Source organism: Aphanomyces invadans (genome assembly GCF_000520115.1).
Source record: "Aphanomyces invadans strain NJM9701 unplaced genomic scaffold supercont1.2, whole genome shotgun sequence".
Taxonomy (NCBI): Eukaryota; Oomycota; class Saprolegniomycetes; order Saprolegniales; family Verrucalvaceae; genus Aphanomyces; species Aphanomyces invadans.
Genome location: NW_008580147.1, coordinates 2,258,801 through 2,283,506, shown reverse-complemented (window position 1 = coordinate 2,283,506; position 24,706 = coordinate 2,258,801). Strand labels below are relative to the sequence as shown.

The 24,706-nt window shown below is 56.7% G+C and overlaps 11 protein-coding genes across 11 annotated transcripts; 4 read left to right on the top strand and 7 right to left on the bottom strand.

Annotated features, from left to right (window-relative positions):
* Positions 1-623: 623 nt before the first annotated feature.
* Positions 624-1,728, bottom strand: H310_01534 (hypothetical protein). Its single transcript, XM_008864657.1, has one exon. It carries the CDS (start codon positions 1,629-1,631, stop codon positions 711-713), a length of 921 nt encoding a protein of 306 aa, XP_008862879.1. The 5' UTR covers positions 1,632-1,728; the 3' UTR covers positions 624-710.
* Positions 1,729-1,857: 129 nt separating this feature from the next.
* On the bottom strand, positions 1,858-2,867 carry H310_01533 (hypothetical protein; the record flags this gene model as incomplete). The annotated part of the gene is made up of 1 exon (XM_008864656.1): positions 1,858-2,867. The coding sequence occupies one exon, from the start codon at positions 2,865-2,867 to the stop codon at positions 1,998-2,000; it is 870 nt and encodes a 289-aa protein (XP_008862878.1). The 3' UTR covers positions 1,858-1,997.
* Positions 2,868-3,282: 415 nt separating this feature from the next.
* On the bottom strand, positions 3,283-4,149 carry H310_01532 (hypothetical protein; the record flags this gene model as incomplete). The annotated part of the gene is made up of 1 exon (XM_008864655.1): positions 3,283-4,149. One exon carries the CDS (start codon positions 4,147-4,149, stop codon positions 3,283-3,285), a length of 867 nt encoding a protein of 288 aa, XP_008862877.1.
* Positions 4,150-4,318: 169 nt separating this feature from the next.
* H310_01531 (hypothetical protein) lies at positions 4,319-7,735 on the bottom strand. Its single transcript, XM_008864654.1, has one exon. It carries the CDS (start codon positions 7,713-7,715, stop codon positions 4,362-4,364), a length of 3,354 nt encoding a protein of 1,117 aa, XP_008862876.1. The 5' UTR covers positions 7,716-7,735; the 3' UTR covers positions 4,319-4,361.
* Positions 7,736-8,941: 1,206 nt separating this feature from the next.
* Positions 8,942-9,760, bottom strand: H310_01530 (hypothetical protein). The gene is made up of 3 exons (XM_008864653.1): positions 9,685-9,760; positions 9,434-9,605; positions 8,942-9,368 (listed from the first exon to the last, which is right to left on the bottom strand). Exons 1-3 carry the CDS (start codon positions 9,716-9,718, stop codon positions 9,317-9,319), a joined length of 258 nt encoding a protein of 85 aa, XP_008862875.1. The 5' UTR covers positions 9,719-9,760; the 3' UTR covers positions 8,942-9,316.
* Positions 9,761-10,544: 784 nt separating this feature from the next.
* H310_01528 (hypothetical protein) lies at positions 10,545-15,254 on the bottom strand. The gene is made up of 7 exons (XM_008864651.1): positions 15,003-15,254; positions 14,163-14,951; positions 13,958-14,073; positions 13,762-13,906; positions 13,526-13,709; positions 12,920-13,477; positions 10,545-12,866 (listed from the first exon to the last, which is right to left on the bottom strand). The coding sequence occupies exons 1-7, from the start codon at positions 15,219-15,221 to the stop codon at positions 12,283-12,285; spliced, it is 2,595 nt and encodes an 864-aa protein (XP_008862873.1). The 5' UTR covers positions 15,222-15,254; the 3' UTR covers positions 10,545-12,282.
* H310_01529 (glyceraldehyde-3-phosphate dehydrogenase, type I) lies at positions 10,569-12,136 on the top strand. The gene has a single exon (XM_008864652.1). The coding sequence runs from the start codon at positions 10,589-10,591 to the stop codon at positions 12,110-12,112; it is 1,524 nt and encodes a 507-aa protein (XP_008862874.1). The 5' UTR covers positions 10,569-10,588; the 3' UTR covers positions 12,113-12,136.
* On the top strand, positions 15,252-16,253 carry H310_01527 (hypothetical protein). The gene is made up of 4 exons (XM_008864650.1): positions 15,252-15,640; positions 15,695-15,812; positions 15,866-15,953; positions 16,006-16,253. Exons 1-4 carry the CDS (start codon positions 15,517-15,519, stop codon positions 16,213-16,215), a joined length of 540 nt encoding a protein of 179 aa, XP_008862872.1. The 5' UTR covers positions 15,252-15,516; the 3' UTR covers positions 16,216-16,253.
* A 402-nt stretch (positions 16,254-16,655) lies between these two features.
* On the top strand, positions 16,656-17,310 carry H310_01526 (hypothetical protein; the record flags this gene model as incomplete). Its single annotated transcript, XM_008864649.1, has 4 exons — positions 16,656-16,782; positions 16,825-16,939; positions 16,985-17,072; positions 17,122-17,310. The coding sequence occupies 4 exons, from the start codon at positions 16,656-16,658 to the stop codon at positions 17,308-17,310; spliced, it is 519 nt and encodes a 172-aa protein (XP_008862871.1).
* Positions 17,096-19,858, bottom strand: H310_01525 (hypothetical protein). Its single transcript, XM_008864648.1, has 6 exons — positions 19,633-19,858; positions 19,460-19,572; positions 19,240-19,408; positions 18,998-19,185; positions 18,820-18,950; positions 17,096-18,758 (listed from the first exon to the last, which is right to left on the bottom strand). The coding sequence occupies exons 1-6, from the start codon at positions 19,723-19,725 to the stop codon at positions 17,350-17,352; spliced, it is 2,103 nt and encodes a 700-aa protein (XP_008862870.1). The 5' UTR covers positions 19,726-19,858; the 3' UTR covers positions 17,096-17,349.
* Positions 19,859-20,815: 957 nt separating this feature from the next.
* Positions 20,816-24,614, top strand: H310_01524 (hypothetical protein). The gene has a single exon (XM_008864647.1). The coding sequence runs from the start codon at positions 20,840-20,842 to the stop codon at positions 24,560-24,562; it is 3,723 nt and encodes a 1,240-aa protein (XP_008862869.1). The 5' UTR covers positions 20,816-20,839; the 3' UTR covers positions 24,563-24,614.
* Positions 24,615-24,706: the final 92 nt, after the last annotated feature.

The window sequence follows — 24,706 nt, the reverse complement described above, 5'->3', positions numbered from 1 at the left end:
ATGTTGGCAATTTGGTTTGTTCCAACGGGGTCGAGCCGTCGCAGCGACAACGTCAGGTCAAGGAAGGCGACTGGGCGGATGGAATCATGGCGATTTGTCGAGTGTTTCCCCCTTGTTCTTTGGCGAGTCGACATTGTATAACACGATGGAACACGGCTGGAATTCCGTGCCCACAGCCACAAGAACCCTCGCGTGGCGTGTGTGTGGGTCATGCTGTTGATGCGGCTCGTGCTTCCTCTTGTGCGTCCTTTAGCTTACGAGTCGATTGGTGTGAGGCATGCACAGATCGGCACGAGATGAGGTCGGGAGAATCTCGTGGAAATATCGGTTTGGACGATTGCGCACTGGGATTTCATTTCTGCTTCAAATCAAGACGTCGCCATGCGAGTACATCGACGATATGGCCATCTTGACTCATGCAAAGGGGCGAGGGGAATTCCAACTCGACGGAGGATGGCCGCTAGGGCTCACTCTGCTGTCGAAACGCGAACGCATAGGCTGGACACACAAACCCGAAAGAGGTGTCGGGACTTGTTCTGGATGCCAATCGAATGGAGGCGTCGGCATGGTCATCTCGACCGACATGGCAGATGACGAATCCCACGGACAATGGCTGCCCATGGTCACGAGCATGACTGCGATCTATTTGCCAACAATTTGCAAGGACGACTGCATTAGAGCTTTCCTTGCTTCCTATCGACTCGAACAACCTACGTCGTGGCGCCTGCAGTGGTCTTAAAAGAATACGCGACAGATTGGCTGTGCAACTCAAACCCGACGTTCTGGTATGCCTTGTTCGAGGCTGGGTTGGCAGCATCGGCGAAAAGGCACACGCGCGAGCTTCGAGACGAATTCATCGCTTGCAAGTGCTGGCTCAGAGCTGCCGTCAGACCTGACGCATACCCCTTGCGTCGCTCCGTCGATGATACAAACACAGGGCCGATGCGGTACACGGTTTCGCCTTCGACTGTGACGGGGGGGGCAAATCCGGCAAAGCCTACTGGCTTCCCCTCTACCTCCCATAGGAAGATTGCTTGGCGCCTCAGTCCGGCGGCTGCAAAAGGAACGGCATCTTGCGCAGGGGCTCCGATGTATTCAAAGAACTCAGTCGACCAGGCGGTGACAAGATCCGAGTCGTGTTCCGCACTTGCAACGCGCATCGTGCCTGCCACGGACAAAGGAAGTCGCAGCGTCCCCAGGACATACAACAGCAAATTTTCCTGCCAAACTGGAGTGGTCAACGAGCGTCGATTGCGGCAATACGCAGCATTAAACGCTGTCGTAGCAGCATTGGAACCAGTGACTTCGAACAGCAACGGCTCCACCGTGATTGCGACATGTTCGCCCACCGCAGAGGCTTCGTCGGGGGTCATGGCGGGGCTTAAAAACACCCCACGGGACGTGCTGTACATTGCAAACGCCTTCACAACGTTGCATTCACGGGTGTCATCGACGGCACCAACCACAAAGAATTGAATTCCGTCAGGGGATCGCGCGCCCGTCGCAATGGCAATCGCGATGCTCGCAATTTGGTTGGTACCGATTGGATCGTGCCGGCGCAACGACAGCGTGCGGTCGAGGAATGCTTGTGCGTCAAGAATTGCTTGGATGGTTGGGCTTGTTGCGGTCATGCTTGCTTGAGAACTGACGTCGACAGAAGTCGACAAAGTGCACAGGCTGGGGCAGGTTCCGCTTCGCACGTTGACGTGCACAAGGCGTACGCGCCGCCACATCGACCACATCTTTTTGCTACTGAATCGAGGAAGACGCCAGGAACCTTCTTCATTACAGGGCGATGAGTGCTGGTCTCTCTCCGGCGCTCTTATTGGCTGCACACCATGGAATGTATGTGGATTTGTGCTTACGCGGGAAGATCAATGTGGACGAAGGGGCGCGAAGCACGCGGACGACGAAGGCCGCGTCCGAGTCTGGAGGCATGCACAGGCATTGTGACGTTGTTGAAGAAGGCAAGGGTGGAGACGACATGTAGATATAGATCAAGGGGTTGTTGATTTGACGCGGTCGGCTGTGATCGTGACGTGGTCATGCAAGGCAAAACCGGCGTTTCGAATCGCTTTGTTCGCAGCAAGACACTCTTGATCGACGTTGACAACGACTCGGCATGACGAAGCCTTGATCGAGTCCTGCAAGTGGTGGCACAAGGACGCAAGCATCGCAGTGCCATACCCATGCCGTTGTGCTGACGAAACGATATACACAAGACGGACCTTTATCACGAACCGATGGCCACCACCTACTTGAGTTGGCAACGTGTGGTCAATAAACCCCACAGGGTAGCCATTGATATCCCAGAGAAACAGCGTTTTGTGCTCCAAGCCCCTGGTGACGTGTTCTTGTATGTTGACGGAGGATTCGCCGAGGGAGTCCAAGGCATGGGTACACCATTCGACGAGCAATTCGTAGTCCAACAAAGCATTTGCCGCGCGCAATGTGCCCCGAACATGCTGCGGGACGCGCGGAGATGTGTCCAAGTAATACATGAGCATCGTGGCCGTTGGGCGAAACTCGATGTTTGGTCGGTGCTGGCAATACCCACGCGCAAAGGCGAGGGAGGCAGCGAGTGGTCCTTGTATGCGCGACAGCGTCGCGAGCGAAGCCACTCGTGACAAGCTCTTGCCAAGCGACTCCGCTTCTAGTGTCGACATCAAACGACTGATGGCAACACGTTTCGGCGACACGACAGCGTACGATCTGGTGGAAATCGTGCCGACGTAGCACTGCGTGGGCACGTGCTTCGCCGCGAAATAGTCGTCCAGCGTCAAAAGAATGCCAAACGGGTCGGCTTCGAGCAACGACGACGTCAGCGCAGCAAAGTCGGCCGCGTTGTCGATCTCTTGGATGAACATGCTGGCGATGAACCTGTTGAATTGACAAATACCCATCAGATCACAGGTGCACTCACCCAAGAATGCATGTGCCTGACCTTCCGATGGAGATTTGGCGCATTACATGCGGCAGCGCCATGGAACCCTCGCATCCTCACGCGCGAATTTCGCTCTTCGTCGACAACGTGTGCCTCCCCCCTTGACATTCGGCGCAGCGTCGCTATATCAATGTATAGCCGAGCACCCCCTGGTCCCAGACAGAAAGTTGAAAGAACGAGGAGGGGATGCCCTCTCGGCGCAGGGAAACCACGAACAGACTCGATGCTCCAGCACCGGTTGGCGACAATGTTGGGGGTGAGTCTGGTTTTCGTTGTGGCAGCAGCTATTTCTCTCCGATATGTACTGACACGATGCGTATTATTCGATCACGAGCTCCTTATTTGACAAACGTGTACACTCCAACTTCACTGTGCTGCACAAACCCTACATTTTGGTACGCCTTGTTGGACGCAGGGTTCATGGCGTCGGCAAAGAGCATCACGCGCGACGGTATGTGGCACCCATCTTGCAAATACTGGCTCAGGGCCGCAGTCATGGCGCTGGAATAGCCCTTGCGCCGCTCTTGAGGCGTGACGTAGACGGGACCGATGCGGAAAATCGTCTCGCCGTCGTGGACGACAGGCGGGTGGTACCCCACAAAGCCAACAATGGACCCGTCCACGTGCCACACGTGTAGCGACTTGCGCTCCATGCTCCGCCTGTGGAATGGCTCGGCCATCTCAACGGGATAATGCAGCGCATCACAGAATTGCACAATCCATGCTTTGAGAAGGTCGCTGTCAGCGTCCGTGGCTTGAAGCAGCGAACCGTTGGCAGGATTGGACTTGAGGGTTTTCAGCACGTACACCAGCAGTGTTTCCTTCCATTGGGGCGTCAGTGCTGGACTTTGCGCCTTGCAGTAGCCTTCGTTGAAAGAATGGATGGATGCGGCAGGTCCACTTGCTTGTGGTAGCTGGTTGATGGCAACTTCCGACACGATCCTGCCCAACGTGGCGGCATCCGATGGACTGAACGTTGGACTGAGGTAGATGCCAGTGAGGGATGTCCACATCGCAACGGCGACAATGCAGTTGCCATGTTGAACGACCCAAAAGCGAGTGTCTTCCTTTGGCAGGTCGCCCGACGCCGTGGCATGCGCTCGCGTTCCGATTTGATTCGTCCCAATTGGATCGCCTCGGCGCAACGTGGACGTCAAGTCCAAAAAGTGCGATGGGTCGAAAATCTCTTGGATGGATGTCGCCATCCGCGACGAATATGCAAAATGCCTTTCCTGGTCGGTCTCCAAGGAATGTTCCGACCTGTTCCGCAACACGGACCATCACTCCCCTCGACGAATGATGGGCCTTGTCGCTGGCGTCCACACGATGGATTGTGTGGTTTGTACGCGCCGTCCACTTCCGACGAAGGGGAACCACAAGACAAAACAGGGCAATAAATTAAGAAATAGGGGGATACCTAGCTTTCTTGGACGTCAACGGGATGGTACGGCCGGTTGCGAATCTTGCCAAGGTCAAGGAGCTTGCGCGGTCCAACTGTGGTGGGAGGTCGCCCGCCGACGTGTGTCTTGAGTGAAAACGAATCGGTAAACACGGGGGGCGTGTATCGTTTCAACATGAGCGACGACGAAATCACAGAAATCGACGACAGCGCCATCGCAATCCCAGCACACGCCGGGGGCAGCATTCGGTGGAAGAGCGGGAAAAACACCCCCGACGCCAACGGAATGCTCAGTAGGTTGTAGATCATGGACGCAAACAGGTTGATCTTGATGCGTTGGAAAATCACGCGAGACAAGTCGAGCGCGGTCACGACATCACGCAAGTTGGACTTTACAAGCACCATGTCAGCTTGAGCGAGCGCAATTTCCGTCCCAGCACCAACCGCAAGGCCCACATTGGCCTGCGCCAGCGCAGGTGCATCATTGATGCCATCACCGACCATGACAACAACGTGCGGTTTCCCCGTGCGTTCGTTCGTCTGCGATTGAATTATCTTGATTTGCTCGACCTTTTGGCCGGGCAGCGCGACCGCCTTGACATTTTCAATGCCCATTTGCCGCGCGACCGCTGTTGCCGTCCGCGCATTGTCTCCAGTGATGAGCCAAATCTTCGTGCCCATCCGCTTGAGTTGCGCGATGGTTTCGGCCGCCTCTGGGCGGGCCGTGTCGGCCAGCGCAATCAGGCCAGCAAATTCATTGTCGAGCACAACGCACACGACGGTTTTGCCTTCGTTTTCGAGCTCCCACATGTGCGCTTCCATCTTTGATGGGATTGCAATCGCTTGTTCTTCAAGCCACACCGAATTACCGACCGCGACTTTAATCGTGGCATTAGATAGATGTCGATGGGGCACGGTCGCTTTGAGCCCGCGACCCGGCACCACGTGAAAGTTGGTCGGTTCGTGGAGCTGGAGCTGTTCTTGCTCCGACGCAGCAAGAACAATCGCCTTGCCCAGCACATGCTCGCTCTGTGTTTCCACGCACGCGGCGTAATACAGCACGTCGCGAGCGGTGGCAGCCCCACCTTCAGGCACGACGACTTCCGTCATCGAGGGATGGCCCACGGTCAATGTGCCAGTCTTGTCAAACACAACGACATCCGCGGACCGCGCAGTCTCAAGCGCGCGCCCACCTTTGATCAAAATGCCATACTTGGACCCGACGCCGGTCCCAACCGTCACGGCGGTAGGGGTGGCCAGGCCCAGCGCACACGGACACGAAATCACAACGGTCGAGATGCCAAACAGGACCGAAATGAACAAATCGTCTTTGTGGTCAGCGTTCGCGATGCCCATCGCTTCCTTCCATTCGACTGGGATGACGTTCATCGACAGCAGCACGTACCACGTAAGAAACGTGATGAGTGCCACGACTATCACAAACGGCGCAAACCACGACGCAAACTTGTCCGCAACCGCCTGGATTGGAGCCTTGTCCATCTGGGCGTTCTCAATGAGTGCACAGATCTGGCTGAGCGTGTTCTGGCCACCGACGCACGTCGACTCCATCACCAACAACCCGCTCTGGTTGACTGTCGACCCAAACACAACATCGCCAACTGACTTGGTCACGGGCATAGATTCCCCCGTCAACATGCTCTCATCGCATGAACTCTGGCCCTGCACGACAACGCCATCGGTCGGGATCCGGGACCCCGGGAGCAACCGGAGTTTGTCGCCGCGTTGGACAAGTTCAATTGGAATACTGCGGTCTTTCGGGGCGACCGCCGGCCCGTCTCCTGCCGCCTCCATGGACTCGATCAACAGCGCATGTTTGGGCTGCATGTTGACCAACACGCCGAGACTCTGCGCTGTGTCATTCTTCGCCTTGGATTCCAAGTACTTGCCAATCGTGACGAACGAGATCAGCATCGCAGACGACTCGAAAAAGTGGTGGCCATGGAACGTTGGGTTCACGATGCATCCGACCATCGTGATGAAGCTATACAAGTACGACGACGTCGTGCCCACGACGATGAGAAAGTCCATGCCCATCATCCCGTGCTGCAAGCCCTTGTACGCCGCCACATAGAATCGCAGCCCAATGCCAAACTGGACCGGCGTCGTCAGCAAAAACATAACAAGGCACTTGAGCGTGAGGGCGTTCACGACCTTCGACATGAGGTACATGCGGCACGCGGGAATCCAACCCAAGACCATGTGGACAATCATCGCCGGGAGAGAAAACACCAGACAAATCTGTAGCAACCGCTTCCACTTGGCGCTTTCGTCCATGTCGCCTTGGTCGACGCTCTTCACCTTCACCGACACGTTGTACCCAGCAGTCGCGATTGCATCCAGCACGGTGCGGGGGCCAGTCGCAGATATTTGCTTGAGGTGCACTGACACAATCGAACCGTTGACGGAGACGCTTACGATTCCCGGCAGCGCCTTGACAGCATTCTCCACTCCATCCACGTCGACGGGACTATCTAAACCCTCGACAACGTACTGAACTTCGAAGCTGTCGTCGTCGCCGTCGACTGTGTTGATGTAGGTGGCACCGTACCCGGCTCCACGGATGTAGTCACCGATGATAACCCCTTCGTCGCGGTGGATGATGGCTTTGTCGAATGCGACTTCGGCCTTGGCGCTGATGAGTCCCACTCGGCAGTTCACGATGCCTGTTTTGTGCCGCAACACGTCTTCGATGGCTTTTACACAAGCGGCGCAACTCATGCCATCGACTTTGAAAAATGCTCGAGGATGCGATGTCTCTGCGATTTCGATCGTGGTGCTATGCCTTTCTTCATCCACTAGAGCGGCCTTAGCCTTGGCCGCCAGGCGTCTCCGACATCGTTCTCCATGGTTGAATACGTACGCGTCAAATCCAACGCACTCCACCGAGTCGATCAAATCCTGTTCCGTGACGATTCCAATGTGTTCTGGGTCGATGGTAATCGTCGCCATCGACTTGTCGTAGTCAACAAAAGCAGATTGGACACCTTCCTGCAGGCGAAGTGCGTTTTGGACAGTCGTTCCGCAATTCTTCATACACATCATGCCGTCAATCCCGAGTCGGATGACATTCCGTGGCTGGATATCGTGAGGGGATCGATATCTCGCTTCAAATCCCACCATGTCCAATACGTCGATGAGTTCGCTCGGGTCGATCGAAAAATACGGGAGAACCATGACGGTGGCAATGTGTTCCGTGTAGTTGACGACGGCGGATTCGACGCCGTCCACATTTTTGAGAGCATTCTGCACCGTCGTGCCGCAGTTCTTCATGCACATCATGCCTTCCACCTCAAGTACGATGACTTGTTGCGTCGGGAGGAGGGTCTCTTCCTGGTGGACTCCCTCCATCATGGTCGTGCGCGGCCGTCGAATGAATTTGCAGAATGCAGAGCGGGATGGGGCGTTTCACACAAACCACCTGACCAAGTTATGTTGAAATTTGTATAGAAAAAACTGCACCCACGTGCATATACTTGAAATTTGTATGGACATTGTTGCGGGAAAAAAACACAAGGGAACTCCAATGCAATCTTCAGAGTTCCATCAACGGGTGTGGGACATTGTCTGCGCTGGCGCTACACGGACTCTCGATGAGTGGATGGAGCTTTTGACAGCGGCAAGATGCACTTGGCCCGGGGGGTGGGGCTCCGACTGGGACGTTGCTCGAGAGCGTGCTAGGTATTCATATACCGTTGAGACAAACACGAGAAAATAGGATGGATCTCTGCCGGAAACAGCAAGTCGACTATAAGGCCACGAGGTGCGCGAAGTCAACCTCCACCATGCACGCGTGGGCTTCATAGTCCCCACGCACCCCACGAGAAACGACAAAGTGTCGTGCTGCTGTGGCGTGTTCACTCATAGGCTGGAAAACGAGATGCCCTCAGTTGTGGGGTGGCCCTTGCTACACCTCTTCACGACGTCTGTGTCTGGCATGCTTTTGGCCGAAGCCGTCAAGTGCTCCGGCTTACTAGTAAACCATCACAGTCGGACAATTTTTTTTGGACTATTTTCGGCAAGTACGTAAGAGACTTAAGCGAGATAGTTCGTGAAAGTGCGATTGAAGTGATGTATTGACGACGCTTTTCCTGACGAGAGGACATGATGGACGATTGGTGACATGCACACTTATAGTTTACTCCTCGACAAGACTCCAACCTGCAGGAAACGATGCACACGACGCCGCCCTTGTGTGCGCAATGACAAGATGCGGATGCTCGGTCACGCTAGCAAAATCGTTCTTATCAGGGCTTGTACAATACAATGGTATATCCGTACATCAAGTGAAAATTTGTGTCAAAAGTGTGAACATGTCCGAAGGGCGATATTCCTTCCATGTCAAATCAATCTGTCGAAATTCAGATGCGACGGCGTTCGTAGCTGGCTCCGCTACCGAGGGGAAAGCATTTGAGCTTGTCTCCATCAAAAAGCCCATCCCGTACAAGCCTTCATGTTGGGCAATGCGACGTCCTCTAGACTAATTCATACTGATATATGGCTCATGGCTTGGTGCTGAGGGAACCGCCGTCTGAAGCGAACTCCGACAAACAAGTGCTGGCTGTTGTTCACGCTGTCGCCCAACAGGCCTACCTGGTGCTAAGCTGACGAGATCACTCCTTGAACGGGCTCTTTGGTACATTCCCAAAGCACTTGCAGTGCAGCAAGCTTAAAACCACGAGTGCTCCTTTATGCACCAACGCCACCACGGTCTGGAGGTTTGAACGTCCTCGGGGAGAGTTGTGCTTTGAGGAAGAACGAGTTGACGAGAAAAGGGGTATGGAAGCAGCACGAGTGGGTGGGGTATCCGTGGCGCATTTCCAGACATGCTTGTATGACGGTAGCGCTGCTTGAAAGAGATCAGTGTGGAGCACAACCAACTTGGAGCGCTCGCTCAACGAAATCACATGTCGATGTATACATCCACTTGAAAAGTAGAGAGATAACAAGCTTCATTACTTCGCAGCCTTCTTGCTTTCCTTAAGGATTTGGCAACGCTTCTTCCATCTGTACACGACGACACGGCAAAACGTAAGACCACGATGAGGAAGAGGTGATGTGCTCGTTCGTACTCGTCGTATTGGCACTTTTCATACGCATGTCGAAGATCTTGGCACTTCCACGGCGCGAATGCTGTTTCTCGGCGGCATTCGTTCAACGGAATCAAAATCCCCCCGCACTGGTCGCGGTACGCAATCGGAACACGGGCATCCGCGAGGGCTTGGCGCGACGCAATTGTCGAGGCTACGTCACATGTATATCCATCATGAGCACCGTCCTGAGTTCCCATGAAGCCTCGCTCCCGCCCTAGTCTCATCTGTACCTTCTTCGCCGTGATCGTGATGTCCGTGGGCCATTGGGGAAGGAAACGGTGAACACAAATGCACCACACAACCAGCCACCAAAGTATACTAACGTTTGTATTGGCATTTCCGGATACAAACCGGAGAGTGTCTGGTAGCCTGGTATGATTTATCACAGGAACTGTCTACGTTGCATACATTGATTTTTATCCAGTATCTAATTCAGCAGTACCCTTCAGATATGCTTCTCGGAGTTTATCAAAATAAACGGTTTTTACGACACAGCTCTATTCCAACCTGCCTGCATTACATAAACGCTGCCTATCCGCTGGAATAACCCCAGGGTGTCGTTGGCCCACGGACTTGGTCCGCGCACGGATTTGCACCTCGATGACACCGTCAAACCGTTGGGTAGAAAGCCATGTCGCCGAGGTACAACGCACGGACCCAACTGCACATCGTGGTCCTTCGATCACATTTCGCCGTCCTGGATTGGTGACCCATAGGGTCGCATTCCCACCGTGGAACTGAATTGCTGCTGTGGGTTGGTCGACATCACGCGCTGTGATTTGCCAGCGTCCACCCCAACTCGACAGTGACACGGCTGCCGTCACGGGAGCACTTCGAAATCAGGTCCACCCAGGATTTCGTGGTCAAAAGGCGCCATTTTGGGGCCGATCCGCCTTGGCCACCAGTGTCGACTCGACGACTGGCAGTCAATCTTTTATGGCCCCCCCATGAAAAATCCAAAGACCCCCACCCCCCCTAAGAAGTAATTCCGTCTTCTTCGGTGGCAGAGAAATCAGAATTCGTTTTTCACCCCCCCTTCCCTCCCATGCCCCTACAGTATTTTGGTGACAACCACATCGAAAGATATATCGACGCGGGTCATTCTCCATTTTGCCGACAACCGTTCGGTGCATCATGGACCCCGTCGCGATTTCAGCTCTGTGCTTGGATGAAATCCAAACGTGGAACTCCCAAGAAGAAGCCGCCGACCTTATGGTGCCGTTGATCGGCAACCTGTACCGCCGTAAGAATATTGTCACGACGATTTTTGGCAAAGGCCTTGTCCACCAAAACAGCATCGACATCATTAAGCTCCACTCGTATGTGTGCAAGCACGTCGGCAAGGAAATGATGCCCACTGATACCCTCCCGGTGCTCCAAGTCATCACAGAGCTCGACTCGTTGGGCGCGACTCGACTGGATTTGGGACGCACGTACTTGCTTGTGTGTGGTGGTGCCAACACCAAGGCCCCCACCAAGGATGACGTTGCGCGTGTGTTGAAGCAATTGATCATTCAAACGTCGCCTCGTGCTCTGGCGTTGACCAAGCCCCGCGACATTGTGTTGTACGGTTTTGGTCGCATTGGTCGTCTCCTGGCGAGACTTCTCATCGAAAAGTCCGGGTCCGGTGCGAAGCTCATGTTGCGTGCTATTGTCGTCCGCAAGGGATCGAAGGAAGATTTGAAAAAGCGAGCCAGCTTGCTTCGCCGCGACTCTGTCCACGGCTCGTTCCAAGGCACGATCTCATTCAACGAAGAAGCGAACGCGTTCATTGCAAACGGCAACGTGATCCAAGTCATTTACTCGGACGGCCCGGACAAATGCGACTACACGTCGTACGGGATTGAGGATGCCGTCGTGATTGACAACACAGGTATTTGGCGCGACGCCGAGAGCTTGGGACGCCATCTTCGGAGCCCTGGTGTGTCCAAAGTGGTGCTGACCGCCCCGCCCAAGGGCAACTCGGTCCCCACGATTGTCGCCGGTGTCAACGACCACGTGATCAACAGCGAAAACAAGATCTATTCATGCGCGTCGTGCACTACCAACGCGATCGCGCCGCTCTTGTTCGCGCTGGACAACAAGTACGGCATTGACGAAGGCCACATCGAGACTGTGCACTCGTTCACGAACGACCAAAACTTGATCGACAACTACCACATGAAGGAACGCCGTGGTCGCAGTGCTGTCATGAACATGGTGATCACCGAAACGGGCGCTGCTGCCGCCGTCGAAATCGTGATGCCAACGATGAAGAACAAACTGACGGCCAACTCGATCCGCGTGCCAACGCCCAACGTGAGTTTGGCCATCATGACGCTGCACTTGAACCCGGAAAAGGCCGGCGCGTTCACCGCGGCCGACATCAACGCGTACGCGGCCAAGTTGAGCTTGAACTCGCCTCTGCAGCACCAAATCGACTTTATCAACTCGAACGAAGCGGCATCGTCCGACTTTGTCGGGTACCGCGCCGCCGGTATCGTGGACGGCCAAGCCACCATTGTCCGTGGCAACAAGGTCATCTTGTACGTCTGGTACGACAACGAGTTCGGGTACTCGTGCCAGGTCATGCGTGTCGTTCAAAAGATCTGCGGCATCTCGTTGCCCAAGTTCCCCGACCAGTCTCACGTCGACCTCATCGACAGCGTCTTGAATTAATATAGGTTAGTTTAGCTTTCTGCATGTGCGTGGTCTGCCTTGTCCTGCGGGAGGACGCCGCGTTCCATCGGCGGTGCGTCTGCCACCCTCTTGGGATGGTCTTCTGCTGCGGCCACTGGAAATTCTGCATCGGTTTGACAGCTGGCCAAAGAGACCAGCCACTCGATCATCTAGGACAGCACGACCGCAACAACGGAATCGACGTCAGCGTTTGGGGAAGCGGTTGCATCAAAGCCGGGAGGACGGGCATCGGCGTCGAGAGCGGCCATTTTGGCGGCTTCTTGCGCTTGCTGCCTCCGTCGCCACCGAAGTTGCATGGCACGAATTTCTTTCTTGGCAGCTCGGTTCGCACGAACGTCCGCATCGTGTTCAGTTGCAATGGCGTCCGCGTTTGGAAATGCGTCCACCATGAAGCCCATGCTCGTTACGTAGCTCTGGACGCCCAGGCCGCGGCGCTGGGCTCGCACGACGCGATATGCGCCGTCCTCGCCAGTCGTGACTACGTTGGCGTAGATGGTGTCGGTCCTGGTTCGGAGAAATTGATGCACCATGTGGATCTGCATCTGGGCTTCAGGCGACGAGATCAATCGGGTGGACGAGAGGCCTGCGACCGCGCGCTGGCAGTCATGGCAACGCTGCTGGCGCTCCAATGCTTGGATCGGGCTTAGGCCATACAAACGGCCAAGAAGGAGCGCTCCAAGCAGGCCCGTTCGCCCGCGACCTTCACGACTGAAAATGTACAAGTTCTCTCCATCTACAGTCAACACAACGTAGGTTGACCACAAAAACGCCGATCCGTTCACGTACCGCGCAGGCGTGTTTCAAGGAGCTGCAGGTGGCGGCGCAGGTCGGGCTCACGAGGGGCGTGATTGTGGGCGATGGGAATGTGTAGGATGTGTAGAGGCTGGAGTTGTTTGAGGGTCGCGACGGCTTGGGTCAGGCTGTTCTGTGCCAGCGCTTTCTTTTTCACACTCAGATCCATGACAAAATCCTCCACTTCTGGTCCTCGTTGTTGCAGTTGGTCCAAGGTCTTGGTCGCCATATTCATGTACTTTTCGGCCGCGACGACGGCGTGTTCGAGTTCCGCGCGGAGCTTGGCATGGCGCAGTTGGAGCATGGCGCTGAATGCAAACGGTGGCACGGTTGGGTCGTTGGGGTTGGTGTGGCTGTCGGTGGGTGCAACGTCTTCGGGCGGGAGCGCGGCCTCAAGGTGCCGGACTTCCGCGTCTTCAAGGAGACACACAAACGTCCCAATTTGTTCGAGCAGCATGCACGTGATGCTGTCCGAGCGGGCGGCGACGCGCTGCTTCCCACGCTTGTCAGGAAAGGCTGGACCACAAGGGTACGAGCCCAAGAGGATGCGCTCTACCATTCCATCGCGCATGAGAGAACGTTGATGCAGAGACGCCGTACCTCGCACAATCCAGTACGATGACGCCGTGGGGCCACTGTGGTTTTGGCGAAATTGCTTGTACTTTGTGATGTCCTCGACCGCCAGGCTACCGTCGGGTTTCATGTGCGCGTATGCTCGAGGCAGCTTGTGCAGCCGCACACCCATTCCTGGATGCCACGGGGCGTCCCGAGGGGCAATGTACTCCTACCATGTCACTCGTTACGACGGCGGCGGCAGCGACACTGTCAACACGTACATGCAATGCTTCGGTGACAGCCTTCCACCGCCGCACGCCCCGCCACTTGAGTCGACGGAGCGTTTTAGCCCAAATGGCATCCATCTTTTGAACTGCATCACGACGGCTCTGTGCGCGCCGCAGCACTTCGATTGCATCCATTCCACTGACATAGCGTTGAATCGGTCGGCGGAACGAGTAGGAAGTCCAAGAGTACCTCGACCGCCCTTCTGCCATGCGCCGTTGAACTTGCCGGCGCCACATATGCCTAAACCACGCTTGAATATGCGCCGCGTTTGCATTTTCGACAGCGTCGCGATCTCTCCGTCGGGCCTACAACGTTGCCGCATATCAACTCGCCTCACGGCAGCCCTCCACCGCGACCCCATGGTGCCGCTCTTCGACAATGGCGTGACACTTACCTCGGTCATGTTCCGCACGAGTGCCTTCCACGCAGCGCCGATGTACAGGTCCACCATGTGCCCAATGACGTTGTGGAGGTGCTGCTGTCGACACGCGTCGAGTGTACGAAGCGACTCTGCCGGGACAAGCACAACCCGAACGCGGTGGGTCGGCGGGTATGGCGCATCGGATTCAACCGACAAGGTTTCGTCGCCTTCGACGCTCAGGGGCGGGTGGCTCACTTGCGACAAGAAGTCGTCGCGTGCCATGTGTGCATCCATCACGTTGTCTAAAGCAGCGTGGATGTCGGCCAAGATTTCCCGCAAGAGCGCTTCGCTCGGAAACTGAACGAGTTGCCGCAAGTCGCGCAGTCGACCAGCGTACTTTTCCCGCCGCCATAGCTTCCGCGTCCGCCGTTCGGCCGCGACCGCAGCCCGGTATGCATGGTACATGCTCACGTAGCTCTGGATCGGAATCGGCCAGAAGCCGTGCGGAAGGGTGAGTACAGCCAAGTACGTCGCATTGGGCAGTGGAAGGACCCCCCGAATCCACAACACTCGAACGAACTGGCTGTGGTGGTCACCGCGACGCGGCTGGTCGGCTTCGACGACGGTGCCAAAGAGGAGCCCTCGGGCAAGCATGGGATCGCGAAAGGTCACGATATCGCCCCACCGCAACGAATGGATGTGTAGAGATGCCAGCGTCGGTGGCGGCGTGAGATGGAATGGCGGCGCGGACCGGGAACCGGCGACGAATCCAGTGTCCCCTTGCTGCAGGTGGCGAATGGCATGGCTTGCGTACACTTGGATCTGTGCCCCCAAATGAGAGATTCGAGTGAAGTCATGTGTATGGGGACGTACAATATGAATCGCGTTGGCGCAGTTGTGGCACAAGGTTTCGCGGCAGTCGAGGCATCTGTACACAGCCTGCCGCTTCTCGCATTCTTCGCAAACAAGGTCCTCTAGAGGTCTTGGGATGGCAGGCCCATCCGCGGCAGCTTCCTGTACGCGCCAGGGAGCTACACGCGTCGGATACAGCTCCTCCATCAAGTCATCGTTCGTCGTTGGCGGCAGCGACATCGGGCGGCCATGTGGATTTCCCGCCCGTTACGTTGCCGTTTTATGCGGTCGTGGTCGGCCTGGTGAGCTCGCCGCATCCAGGACGCCAGGGTCGACCGCAACGTGGCGCTCGCACACCTACTGGCCCTCCACCACGGCTCGGCGCCCTCGCGCACCACAACTGGAGACCCAGCCGCCGCCATCCTGTCGCCAAATCCAACGGAATTGTTCTGATTGGTTTCTGTTCCACGGCCAACGGTGGCGAAATTGAACTTGCCACGGTCGACAAAGTGCGCGCCACGACCTCGACACGACCATGAATGCTCTCGACGTGATCGCAAACGTCATGGCGCTGTACAACTCGGAGACACAGGATATCGACTCGATCGTCGACGCGCACTACCACCCTGACGCGGTCTTTTCCGACCCGATCGTGAAAGGTACGATCTCGTTGCTGTTGTAGTGCTCAGGCTCTCCCCCTCAAACCCCACCAGTCCATGGCCGCGACAACATTGCCGCGCAGTTTCGCGTCCTGCCCTACGTGTTTCAAAGCTGTGGCACCTCCGTCCTACATCGTTCCATCGCGGGCACTCGCATCCTCACCGTAGACAGGCAAGTCGCGCGCTCCATCCACCGTCATCCCGTCCACGATCTGTCATGACCAGTGTCTTGTCCGCGACGTTCAAGTTCCTTCCCAAGTACTTTGGATGCTCCTTTCGCATGTTTACCGTGCTCGAAGTGAAAGACGTCAAGGTAGCACGTCGTCTCGACCCGTCGCCGTCCATGACGTTGCCTTGGCATGCAGATCGTCCAGCACACCGACTTCTGGGACGTCCAGTCCGTCGTGGAAAACGTGCCGGTGATCTCGTCGGTATATCCCAAGATGCGCCGCGTCCTCGGGTACTCGTCCACGAAGGTGGTCAAGATTTTGTCGCCAAGGCCATTGCCGGCCATGCCCGCCGAGTTGTTGCAGCTGGAAGAGTCCAAGACGGACGACAGCGCGGCCGCCGTGTAGCCCGTGCTCTTTTCCCCAACATGAACCCTCGATTCCCAGTGTATTCGTCCTGCCCCTCTGCCGACGGGCATAAACAACCAAGCCGTTGCCGCTGGCGTTTTTGTCGCCGTCCGTAGAGCATACTCTAGCTTGGGTGGCACACACCGTGTTGTTCTTTCGATGCGTTGGCACTCGAGGATGGCGTGCTTCACCAGGTAGTGTGCTCGCTGCCGTCGTCTTCCCCGACATTCTGCCGCCCCTTCCTTTCCCCTTTGGCCACACGGCTGCCACCCCACTCAATGCCCGTGCACGTCGCCGGTCGCGCCCCCGCAACCTCGTCCTCGATCGGCCCCCCCACTTGTCGAGGTTGGCCCGTTGAGTGTGAGACAATGAACGGCATGTGGTTAACGGCGGGATCACCCCCCCAACGAGATCACACTTGCCAGTTCGCGCCAGTGGTCATGAACAACGTCACAGATGCGATCGAAAAGGTCATGCCTCTCTACGACGTCGGCACACTCGACACAGACACCATCGTCGACACGTACTACCACCCTGACGCGGTCTTTTCCGATCCCATCGTCACAGGTCGCCGCCGTCGTTGCCATCATCCGTCTCACGCACGTCTAGTCCACGGGCGCGACAAGATCGCCGCGCAATTCCGCGCGTTGAAAACCATCTTTTACAGCTACACCGCCACGACATTGCGCGCGTCGTTTGCCGGCGACATCCTGACCATCGATAGGTACGTGTCCCATGTCTTGCCGACGCTAACAACACACGGGGCCAGCGTCGCGTCGGGGCGATTTCGCCCGTTTCCCCACTACTTTGGCTGCTCGATTCGCATTTTCACGATTCTCCACGTGAAAAACCACCAGGTGCGATCGCCTGCCCGTCGTCGACCGATGCCCCACCACTGGTGTGCAGGTCATCTCGCACACAGACCACTGGGACCTCAAGTCGGTCGTCGAGAGCATTCCCGTGCTCTCGTCGTTGTACCCAAAGGTCCGCCGCGTGCTCGGGTACTCGTCCACCAAAGTCATCAACGTGCTGTCGCCGCGGCCAGTCCATGTGGACCCTGTCGTCGAGCCGACTGACGACGGGGCAGCCAACTAGTGTTGATTGCACAGCTAAGTCAAACCAGTCGATTTTGTTTTAACTGCGCCCCGTGTTCATGTGGTGCTGTGGACTGGCGGCAAACGATCGACCAAACGGCTTCTTCTGCTGTTGCACCGCCGCGTCGTCCTGGTAAAATGCGCTCCCGCCAAAGACACTGCCACCACCGTGGACGATTGCTGGGTCGTGAAACGCGTACGACGACGGCGGCGGCGCATCCAACGAACTGCCTTGCGACCAGAACGGGTTGTCGGTGCGCGAACTGTCCAGCCCATTCGTCCACGAACTCTTTTGTTCAAACGAGTGCGTGTACGCCGGTCGGTGCATGTGCTGCTCGGTGGGTTCGCGGCCATAGCTAATGTTGACGTTCGGGAGCATCTGCTGCAGGAACGCCATGCCAGACAAAGATGCGTCCGGAGGACCCATCGACAGTGCAAACGCCCCCGACGACGACGTTGCCGACCCCGCGCCGTCAAACATTTTTTCCGGCGATCGGTACATGCCTCCAAACGGGTTGTAATCTTCCATCACGGGCGACGGCTGCGACGACGGCGCGGGTTCGTTTCCTCCAGCGTTGGCAAAACTGAAGCGAGACCCACGCTTGCCCCCCGAAGTCGGAGGGGCAATCGCGCTGGTTGGCGGCGGCATCATGCTTCCGGTCAGCAGAGGCTTCGCGCTCAACTGGACCCCCAGGAGTCCCGCCAGCGCTTCGGATGATTCGTTGCGAGGGGTGAACGCAGAATCCACGGCAGCAAATTCAAACACTGGCGGCGACGGATGCAGGGGCGACACGGGGGCTTGGCGACTGTCCGAGAAGAGCGGGTCGAAACTCCAGGCAGACACGTGGGCCGTCTTGTCCCCAGAGGATGGCGGAGGTGGCGGCGCACTGTGATGTTGCGGGGGTTGCAGGGGCGGCTGTTGCTGGTGCACACGGCCGATTCCACCGTCAAAACCCATGCCAAATGGACTAAACACGTGATGGATCGGTCGCTGTGAAGGCTCGTTCGACGCTTGGGTCACCCGTGGGAACGACTGTGCCCATAGTGGCTCGTCAGCGGTAGGGCTTGTGGCAGGTGGCAGCGCCTTGCCAGTGCTGCTCGTATCAACGTACAGCACAGGTTTTGTCTGTGCTTCGGTCTGTGTAATGTGTGGGCTCGATGGCGATGTGGATGAAGTCGGTGCAGTCGTCGGCACGGGTGCAGGAGCTGCTGCGTAGTCGTGCTGCTTTGGTCGGGGCTTGGAGTCTTGTTCTGTGTGTAGTTTGAGCTTGGAAATGGCCGCCGCGCTCTGTGCTTTACGTTGGGCGTCCGATGCCACGGCCGTCGGTCGAGCCTGGGGGGCCTTGCCGTCGACTACTTGGGCTTCGCGCATGGCCGGTGTAAGATGGGGAAACGCGTTGCCTCGTCGGTCTTCGTATAGTCCTATCTCGCGAAAGCAGCCCTTGCCCGCTACGACACATTGGCTGTGAGCTGTCCATCGAGTTGGTGCGATTTTCCACTCGTGCCCAACCTGTTTGCATCTCCTCCTTCGTAAAGCTGTCGTCTGTTTCGCCGAGCTCGTGCAGGTACAGGCACTCGGGATTGTTACACGACAAGTTGCGCAGGAAAAAGTTGCAGTACTTGGTTGTGCCAAATGACGCCCTGACGACGTGGGTGAGCCAAACACGCCATCGGGAGGCGACGGGTACCGAAGCAACGACCCGTCCAACACGTAGCCGTCAATGAGGTCGATGCAGTTCTGAGCGTCGGCCTTGTGTGCAAATGTAATATACGCGCTCGCGGTCGCGTTGTTCCGGTCTGTGTTTAGATGAGATTTGTTCACGACGGCCTTGACGATGCGACCGTACTGCCCAAAGCAATCTTTGGACCGGAGCATCTACGAGTAGACACGATATCACGCTGCGTCCGCCGCCGGGACAGCAAGATGTACCTCTTCGTCGGCGTAATGCACGGGTAGTCCTATGACGTACACGAGGTTCCTCTGCATGACGCGCACGTTGACAAGACTCTTGCGGTTGATCGGGGCAGCTTTCGGCGGCGCGACAGCTTTCTTTTCAATCTTCTCCTTTTGTTTTCTCTGTTTCGTACGCCGCACCACACTACACGACGATCGTTGGACACACCGACGCGGGACCGTCGCGGCCACGTACTCTTCTCTGTCGACGTTCCCCTTGGACTTGGCGAGTTCCGAGTACGGCGCCCGACAGGCTGGACAAAGCCCGTTGTACTCGTTCTTAATTTGATGCCAGCACCACAAACACACCTGCACACAAGGCCGTTCAGCGTCGACCACGAACAGCGTGTCGGCACGCGGTCAACCTACTTGGTAGCCACACCGACATGCGTCAAAGGTCTTGTCTGTAAGGTCGAGTTCTTCCATGCACAGCGGACAGCAGTCTGCCTCTTCCTCTGACATGGTGCTTGTGTAGATAGGCTCGCCGCGGGGTGATCGTGTGTGCGCTCAATGCTTATCTCTCTCTCTCTCTCCGACCGAACCGCCCAAAAGAAGAACTGGGCCCTACGTTTGTCTTGTTCGGAATGGAATTTTTTTTCCTACTGACTTGTTGTGACCATTGGCTGGAATTGTTTGGTAGTAACGTCGTCGTGGACTATTGGTGGAAGAACCTTTCTCTTCCGATACACTTTAATATTCAGTACCCTTCGGAGGAACTTGTCTCTAGAATCCATTTCGTTTCGCCTCTAACACTGCATACCTGCTGCACTTGTATAAGATATACTGTATGCACTACACACCCGCCAAGCCCTTCGCCGCACTTGGCGGCCGCCGCCCCCGCCCCCGGGCCTGTCCCGAACGAGCGCTGTGCGTCCTGTGCGAGCGCCACGAGATATGTGTGCGTAGCCCCCCTGCCAATCTCGCTTGAAAACAACGCTGGTGGACGGTAAGAGATGCCCCCCCCTCCTCACACTTTTCACCAAGTCCCCCACATTCGCGCTACTCCCCCCAATTCGTCAACGGTTCACGCAAGGGAGAGTCTTCCACAGGTCCCATGCGACCACACCGGCATTGCCAAGTCTGCCGTAAAACTGCTCACATGTTCTCGTTGCAATATGAGATGGCATTTCGCCCTGGCTGAGCGATGAAAACACTGGTTTGGGACATCTAGCAAGCGTCGCCATGACGTACTGTACGATTCTCCCATTTGCATATACTACGAAGTACCCCTCAAGCTCCCTTGTCAAGGTTGGAACGTGTGACGTGTTTTGCACACCCAACTGCTGCTATCGAGTGGGGGGACATCTTTCTCTGTTGAAGTCGTTTTTCGAAGACCCCTCTCGCCCACGCGAGATGGACGTGCTGCCCCTTCTCCCTACGCCGCACGCTGGCAACCCCTGACGCCCCTGTATGGAGGAGAGCCGAGGTATCGCCCAGTGTCCACCTCAAAATCCGGATAATTTGTCGGATAATGAATTTTAGCCAATCAATTGTTGAAATTTTGGATTGCCGAATCATATCGTGCCACCAAGTTGGAATTGAGGAAGGGGAATGTGGGGAAGTGATCACTTTGGAGATGCTGACCAAGTTCGAGTCCAAGAGCAACCGCGTCAAGGGACTGTGCTTCCATCCTTCGCGTCCTTGGGTGCTCACGTCGCTGCATAATGGTGTAATCCAGCTCTGGGACTTCCGCATGGGAACCCTCATCGATCGCTTTGACGAGCATGACGGCCCTGTGCGCAGCGTCGACTTCCACAAGACTCAGCCGCTCTTTGTTTCGGGTGGGGACGACTACAAGATCAAGGTTTGGGATTACAAGCTTCGTCGGTGTCTCTTTACGCTGCTGGGTCATTTGGACTACATCCGCACGGTCCAATTCCACCATGAGTACCCGTGGATCGTTTCGTGTTCCGACGACCAGACTATTCGCATTTGGAACTGGCAGTCGCGGTCGTGTGTGTCGGTGCTCACGGGTCACAACCACTACGTCATGAGCTGTCAATTCCACCCAAAGGAAGACCTTATTGTCTCGGCCTCGTTGGATCAAACTGTGCGTGTGTGGGATACGACAGGATTGCGCAAAAAGACTGTCCGCGGCGCGCCATCGTCCCTCGAAGACTCGATTCCCGTTCCGAGCCCTCACGGACTTGGACGATCCGGAACTGATATCTTTGGTGCCACGGACGCCGTCGTCAAGTACGTGTTGGAAGGTCATGACCGTGGCGTGAACTGGGCGTCGTTCCATCCGACGCTGCCATTGATCGTGTCGGGGTCAGACGATCGACAAGTCAAGCTCTGGCGCATGAACGACACCAAGGCATGGGAAGTGGACACGATGCGCGGCCACACCAACAACGTGTCGTGCGTCATCTTCCATCCACGTCAGGAGCTGATCATATCCAACTCTGAAGATCGCAGCATCCGCGTGTGGGACATTGCAAAGCGCATGGGGTTGCAAACATTCCGCCGGGAAAACGATCGGTTCTGGATGCTCCAAGCGCACCCGACGCAGAATCTGCTCGCGGCCGGTCACGATTCCGGCATGATTGTGTTCAAGCTCGAGCGCGAACGCCCTGCCCTCGACTTGGTCGAGAACGGCGTGCTGTACGTGAAGGACCGCTACGTCCGCAAGTACCACTTTGGCACGGGCAGCGACAACCCGGTCGCGACGATTCGTCGCGCGGGGGGTGGCCAGGTCGGCCAGTTGCCTCGGTACATGCATTTCAATCCGTACGACCCGCCGAACGCGACGTCCAACTCGATTCTGCTCACGAGCGATGTCGAAGGTGGGTCCTACGACCTCGTTACGTTCACGCCGACAAACAACGACGTGTCCGATTCGACCCGCGGCACGGCATTGTATGCAGTGTTTGTCGCCCGTCAGCGCTTTGCCGTCCTGGACAAGTCCCGTCACTTGGTCATCAAGAACTTGCAAAACGAAATCGTCAAGAAGATCACACCACCCAACGGCACGACGGACGCCCTGTTCCCCGGCGGCACCGTCGGTCGCGTGCTTCTCCGCATCGACGACAAGATTGTGCTGTACGACACGGACAGCCGCCGCGTTCTTGCCGACGTCGTCGCTCCCCGCGTCAAGTACGTGGTGTGGAGCGCCTCGGGCGAGTACGTTGCCCTCCTCTCCAAGCACTCTGTCTACATTGCCGACAAGCAGCTCAAGCATCTGTGCACCGTGACTGAAGTCGTTAAGGTCAAGAGTGGCGTGTGGGGCCCGACCAACGTGTTTGTGTATACGACGCAGAACCACATCAAGTATGCGCTGACGAACGGCGACAGCGGCCTCATCCGCACACTTGAAGCGCCCGTGTACCTGACGCACTTAGTCGAGTCGAAGCTGTACGCGCTCGACCGCGACGCCAAGATGCGCATCTTGCAAATTGACTTGACCGAATGCGAATTCAAGCTCGCCCTTGCCGCCAAGCAATTTACGACCGTCATGCGCATGGTCAAGCACTCGCGGCTATGCGGCCAAGCCATCATCACGTACCTCACGCAAAAGGGGTACCCCGAAGTGGCGCTGCATTTCGTCAACGATGACAAAACGCGGTTCAAACTCGCCATCTCGTGCGGCAATTTGGAGGTCGCACTCAACTCGGCCTACGAATTGGACGACGCCAAGTGCTGGCACCAGCTCGGCGTCGAGGCGCTTCGCCAGGGCAACATTCAAGTCGTCGAAATGGCGTACCAGCGCACGAAAAACTTTGAACGCCTCTCGTTCCTCTACTTGATCACGGGCAATCGCGACAAGCTCAAGAAGATGCTCAAGATCGCCGAACTTCGCCAGGACATCATGTCGCGATTCCACAATGCGTTGTACCTTGGCGATGTTCCGGAACGCGTCGTCGCGCTCGAAGCTGCCGGTCAGCACGCGCTGGCTCTCCTCACTGCCGCAACGCATGGCCTCGACGACCACGTCGCCCGCCTTCGCGCTCATTTTGAAGCGCACGACCCATCCTTCGACGTGGCGGCATTTTTGGCTCGCGAAATCCTCCCCGACGCTGCACTGCTCTTGCCGGCGTCGTCGGTCAGCGATTTGACCCAAGAAAACTGGCCTCTCGTGCAGCTCAGTGAACCCACCATGACCGACCACGCCGCAGCTGCTGACGCCCAAGTGAGCCGAACTACGTTGTACGATGAGCAGCAACAGCAGCAACACCCCCAACCAGCACAAACTTCCGACTCGACCGCCACCGCTCGTCGCGCGTCGGACGATTTCCTGGCAGAAGCGGATGCAGGCGCTTGGGACGACGAAGACGACGGGCTCTTCAGTGACGGAGAGGAACGACCGTCGGTAGACGGCGGGGATATGTTCCATGACCACTCGACCTCGTCGGCCTCGGACTTTGTGGTCGCGCCCACGGCTGGCCCCCCAGTCCCTTCGATATGGACACGCAACTCATCCGTCGCTGCCAACCACGTGGCTGCCGGATCGTTTGAGACCGCCATGCAGCTGCTTCATCGACAAATTGGTGTGGTCAACTTCGAGCCGCTCAAGCCGCTATTCCTCAGCATCTACGCCGGCAGTTCTGCAAGCGTCCCGACGCAAGGCAACATCGCATCTTTACGCACATGGGTGCAGCGGTCGCCAACCGAGCCGATTGTCGCCACCTCCGTGCACTCGTTGGTGAACGTGCTCAAGGAAACGTACCGAAGTTTCACTGGTGCGAAATTTGACGAAGTGGCGACCCTGAGCCAGTCGATTCTGCACGCTATCCCGCTCCTGTCGGTCGAATCAAAGGAACAGGCCGCGCAAGTCAAGGAACTCGCCGTCATTTGCCGCGAGTACCTGCTCGCGTGTCGCATCCGTGCGCAGCTGAACGAGGTGCCGCTCGAGTCAAACCCGAAGCGCAACATTGAATTGAGCGCGTACTGGACACACTGCAAGCTCCAGCCGTCGCACATGGTGCTCACCCTCAAGAGTGCGATGACCAACGCATTCAAAGCCAACAACTTTATCACAGCGTCGTCGTTCTGCGCGCGCTTGCTCGAGATCCCGGAAGTCAACACAGAACGCAACATCAAGCTGCAGCAAACGGCCAAGAAGGTCGCCATGAAGGCGACCAAGGAGGCCCGCAACGAGCATCAGGTCGACTACAGTGACTCGAAGGGGTTTACGCTCTGTGCACGCACCCTCACGCCGCTGTACACTGGCGCTGGCAACGATACCCGTTGTCCTTACTGCGCCGCCTCGTACCAAGCGCAGTTCCATGGCTCTCTTTGCGACATCTGCGGCATCTCCAAGATCGGCGAAGAAACTCTCGGCCTCGTGATTTCGCCGTAGTTAACTATTGCCTGCATCCATACCAACACTCTCACGTTTCTGCAGACCTACACTCTGAGTTTGTGGTTCCCACATGGGACAAATTGGGGATTTGAGGGAGAAACAGTTTCGCCCATTTTGCTGCAACATTGACGGTTTCATGGG

Excerpts from the sequence above, each read along its gene's own strand:
- H310_01531 (XM_008864654.1), bottom strand. The coding sequence starts at position 7,715 with ATGATGGAGGGAGTCCACCAGGAAGAGACCCTCCTCCCGACGCAACAA.
- H310_01527 (XM_008864650.1), top strand. The coding sequence starts at position 15,517 with ATGAATGCTCTCGACGTGATCGCAAACGTCATGGCGCTGTACAACTCG. Across the intron at positions 15,641-15,694 it reads TTCCGACCCGATCGTGAAAG|TCCATGGCCGCGACAACATT; the intron begins GTACGATCTCGT and ends AAACCCCACCAG. Across the intron at positions 15,813-15,865 it reads CGCATCCTCACCGTAGACAG|TGTCTTGTCCGCGACGTTCA; the intron begins GCAAGTCGCGCG and ends TGTCATGACCAG.
- H310_01524 (XM_008864647.1), top strand. The coding sequence starts at position 20,840 with ATGCTGACCAAGTTCGAGTCCAAGAGCAACCGCGTCAAGGGACTGTGC.
- H310_01528 (XM_008864651.1), bottom strand. The coding sequence starts at position 15,221 with ATGTCGCTGCCGCCAACGACGAACGATGACTTGATGGAGGAGCTGTAT. Across the intron at positions 13,710-13,761 it reads CTGTCACCGAAGCATTGCAT|GAGTACATTGCCCCTCGGGA; the intron begins GTACGTGTTGAC and ends GTGACATGGTAG. Across the intron at positions 12,867-12,919 it reads CCTTGAAACACGCCTGCGCG|ATGGAGAGAACTTGTACATT; the intron begins GTACGTGAACGG and ends TGTTGACTGTAG.
- H310_01534 (XM_008864657.1), bottom strand. The coding sequence starts at position 1,631 with ATGACCGCAACAAGCCCAACCATCCAAGCAATTCTTGACGCACAAGCA.
- H310_01530 (XM_008864653.1), bottom strand. The coding sequence starts at position 9,718 with ATGGCCCACGGACATCACGATCACGGCGAAGAAG. Across the intron at positions 9,606-9,684 it reads TCACGATCACGGCGAAGAAG|CCTCGACAATTGCGTCGCGC; the intron begins GTACAGATGAGA and ends CATGTGACGTAG. Across the intron at positions 9,369-9,433 it reads GAAAAGTGCCAATACGACGA|ATGGAAGAAGCGTTGCCAAA; the intron begins GTACGAACGAGC and ends CGTCGTGTACAG.
- H310_01529 (XM_008864652.1), top strand. The coding sequence starts at position 10,589 with ATGGACCCCGTCGCGATTTCAGCTCTGTGCTTGGATGAAATCCAAACG.
- H310_01525 (XM_008864648.1), bottom strand. The coding sequence starts at position 19,725 with ATGTCAGAGGAAGAGGCAGACTGCTGTCCGCTGTGCATGGAAGAACTC. Across the intron at positions 19,573-19,632 it reads CATGTCGGTGTGGCTACCAA|GTGTGTTTGTGGTGCTGGCA; the intron begins GTAGGTTGACCG and ends CCTTGTGTGCAG. Across the intron at positions 18,951-18,997 it reads TTGGACGGGTCGTTGCTTCG|GGCGTCATTTGGCACAACCA; the intron begins GTACCCGTCGCC and ends CCACGTCGTCAG.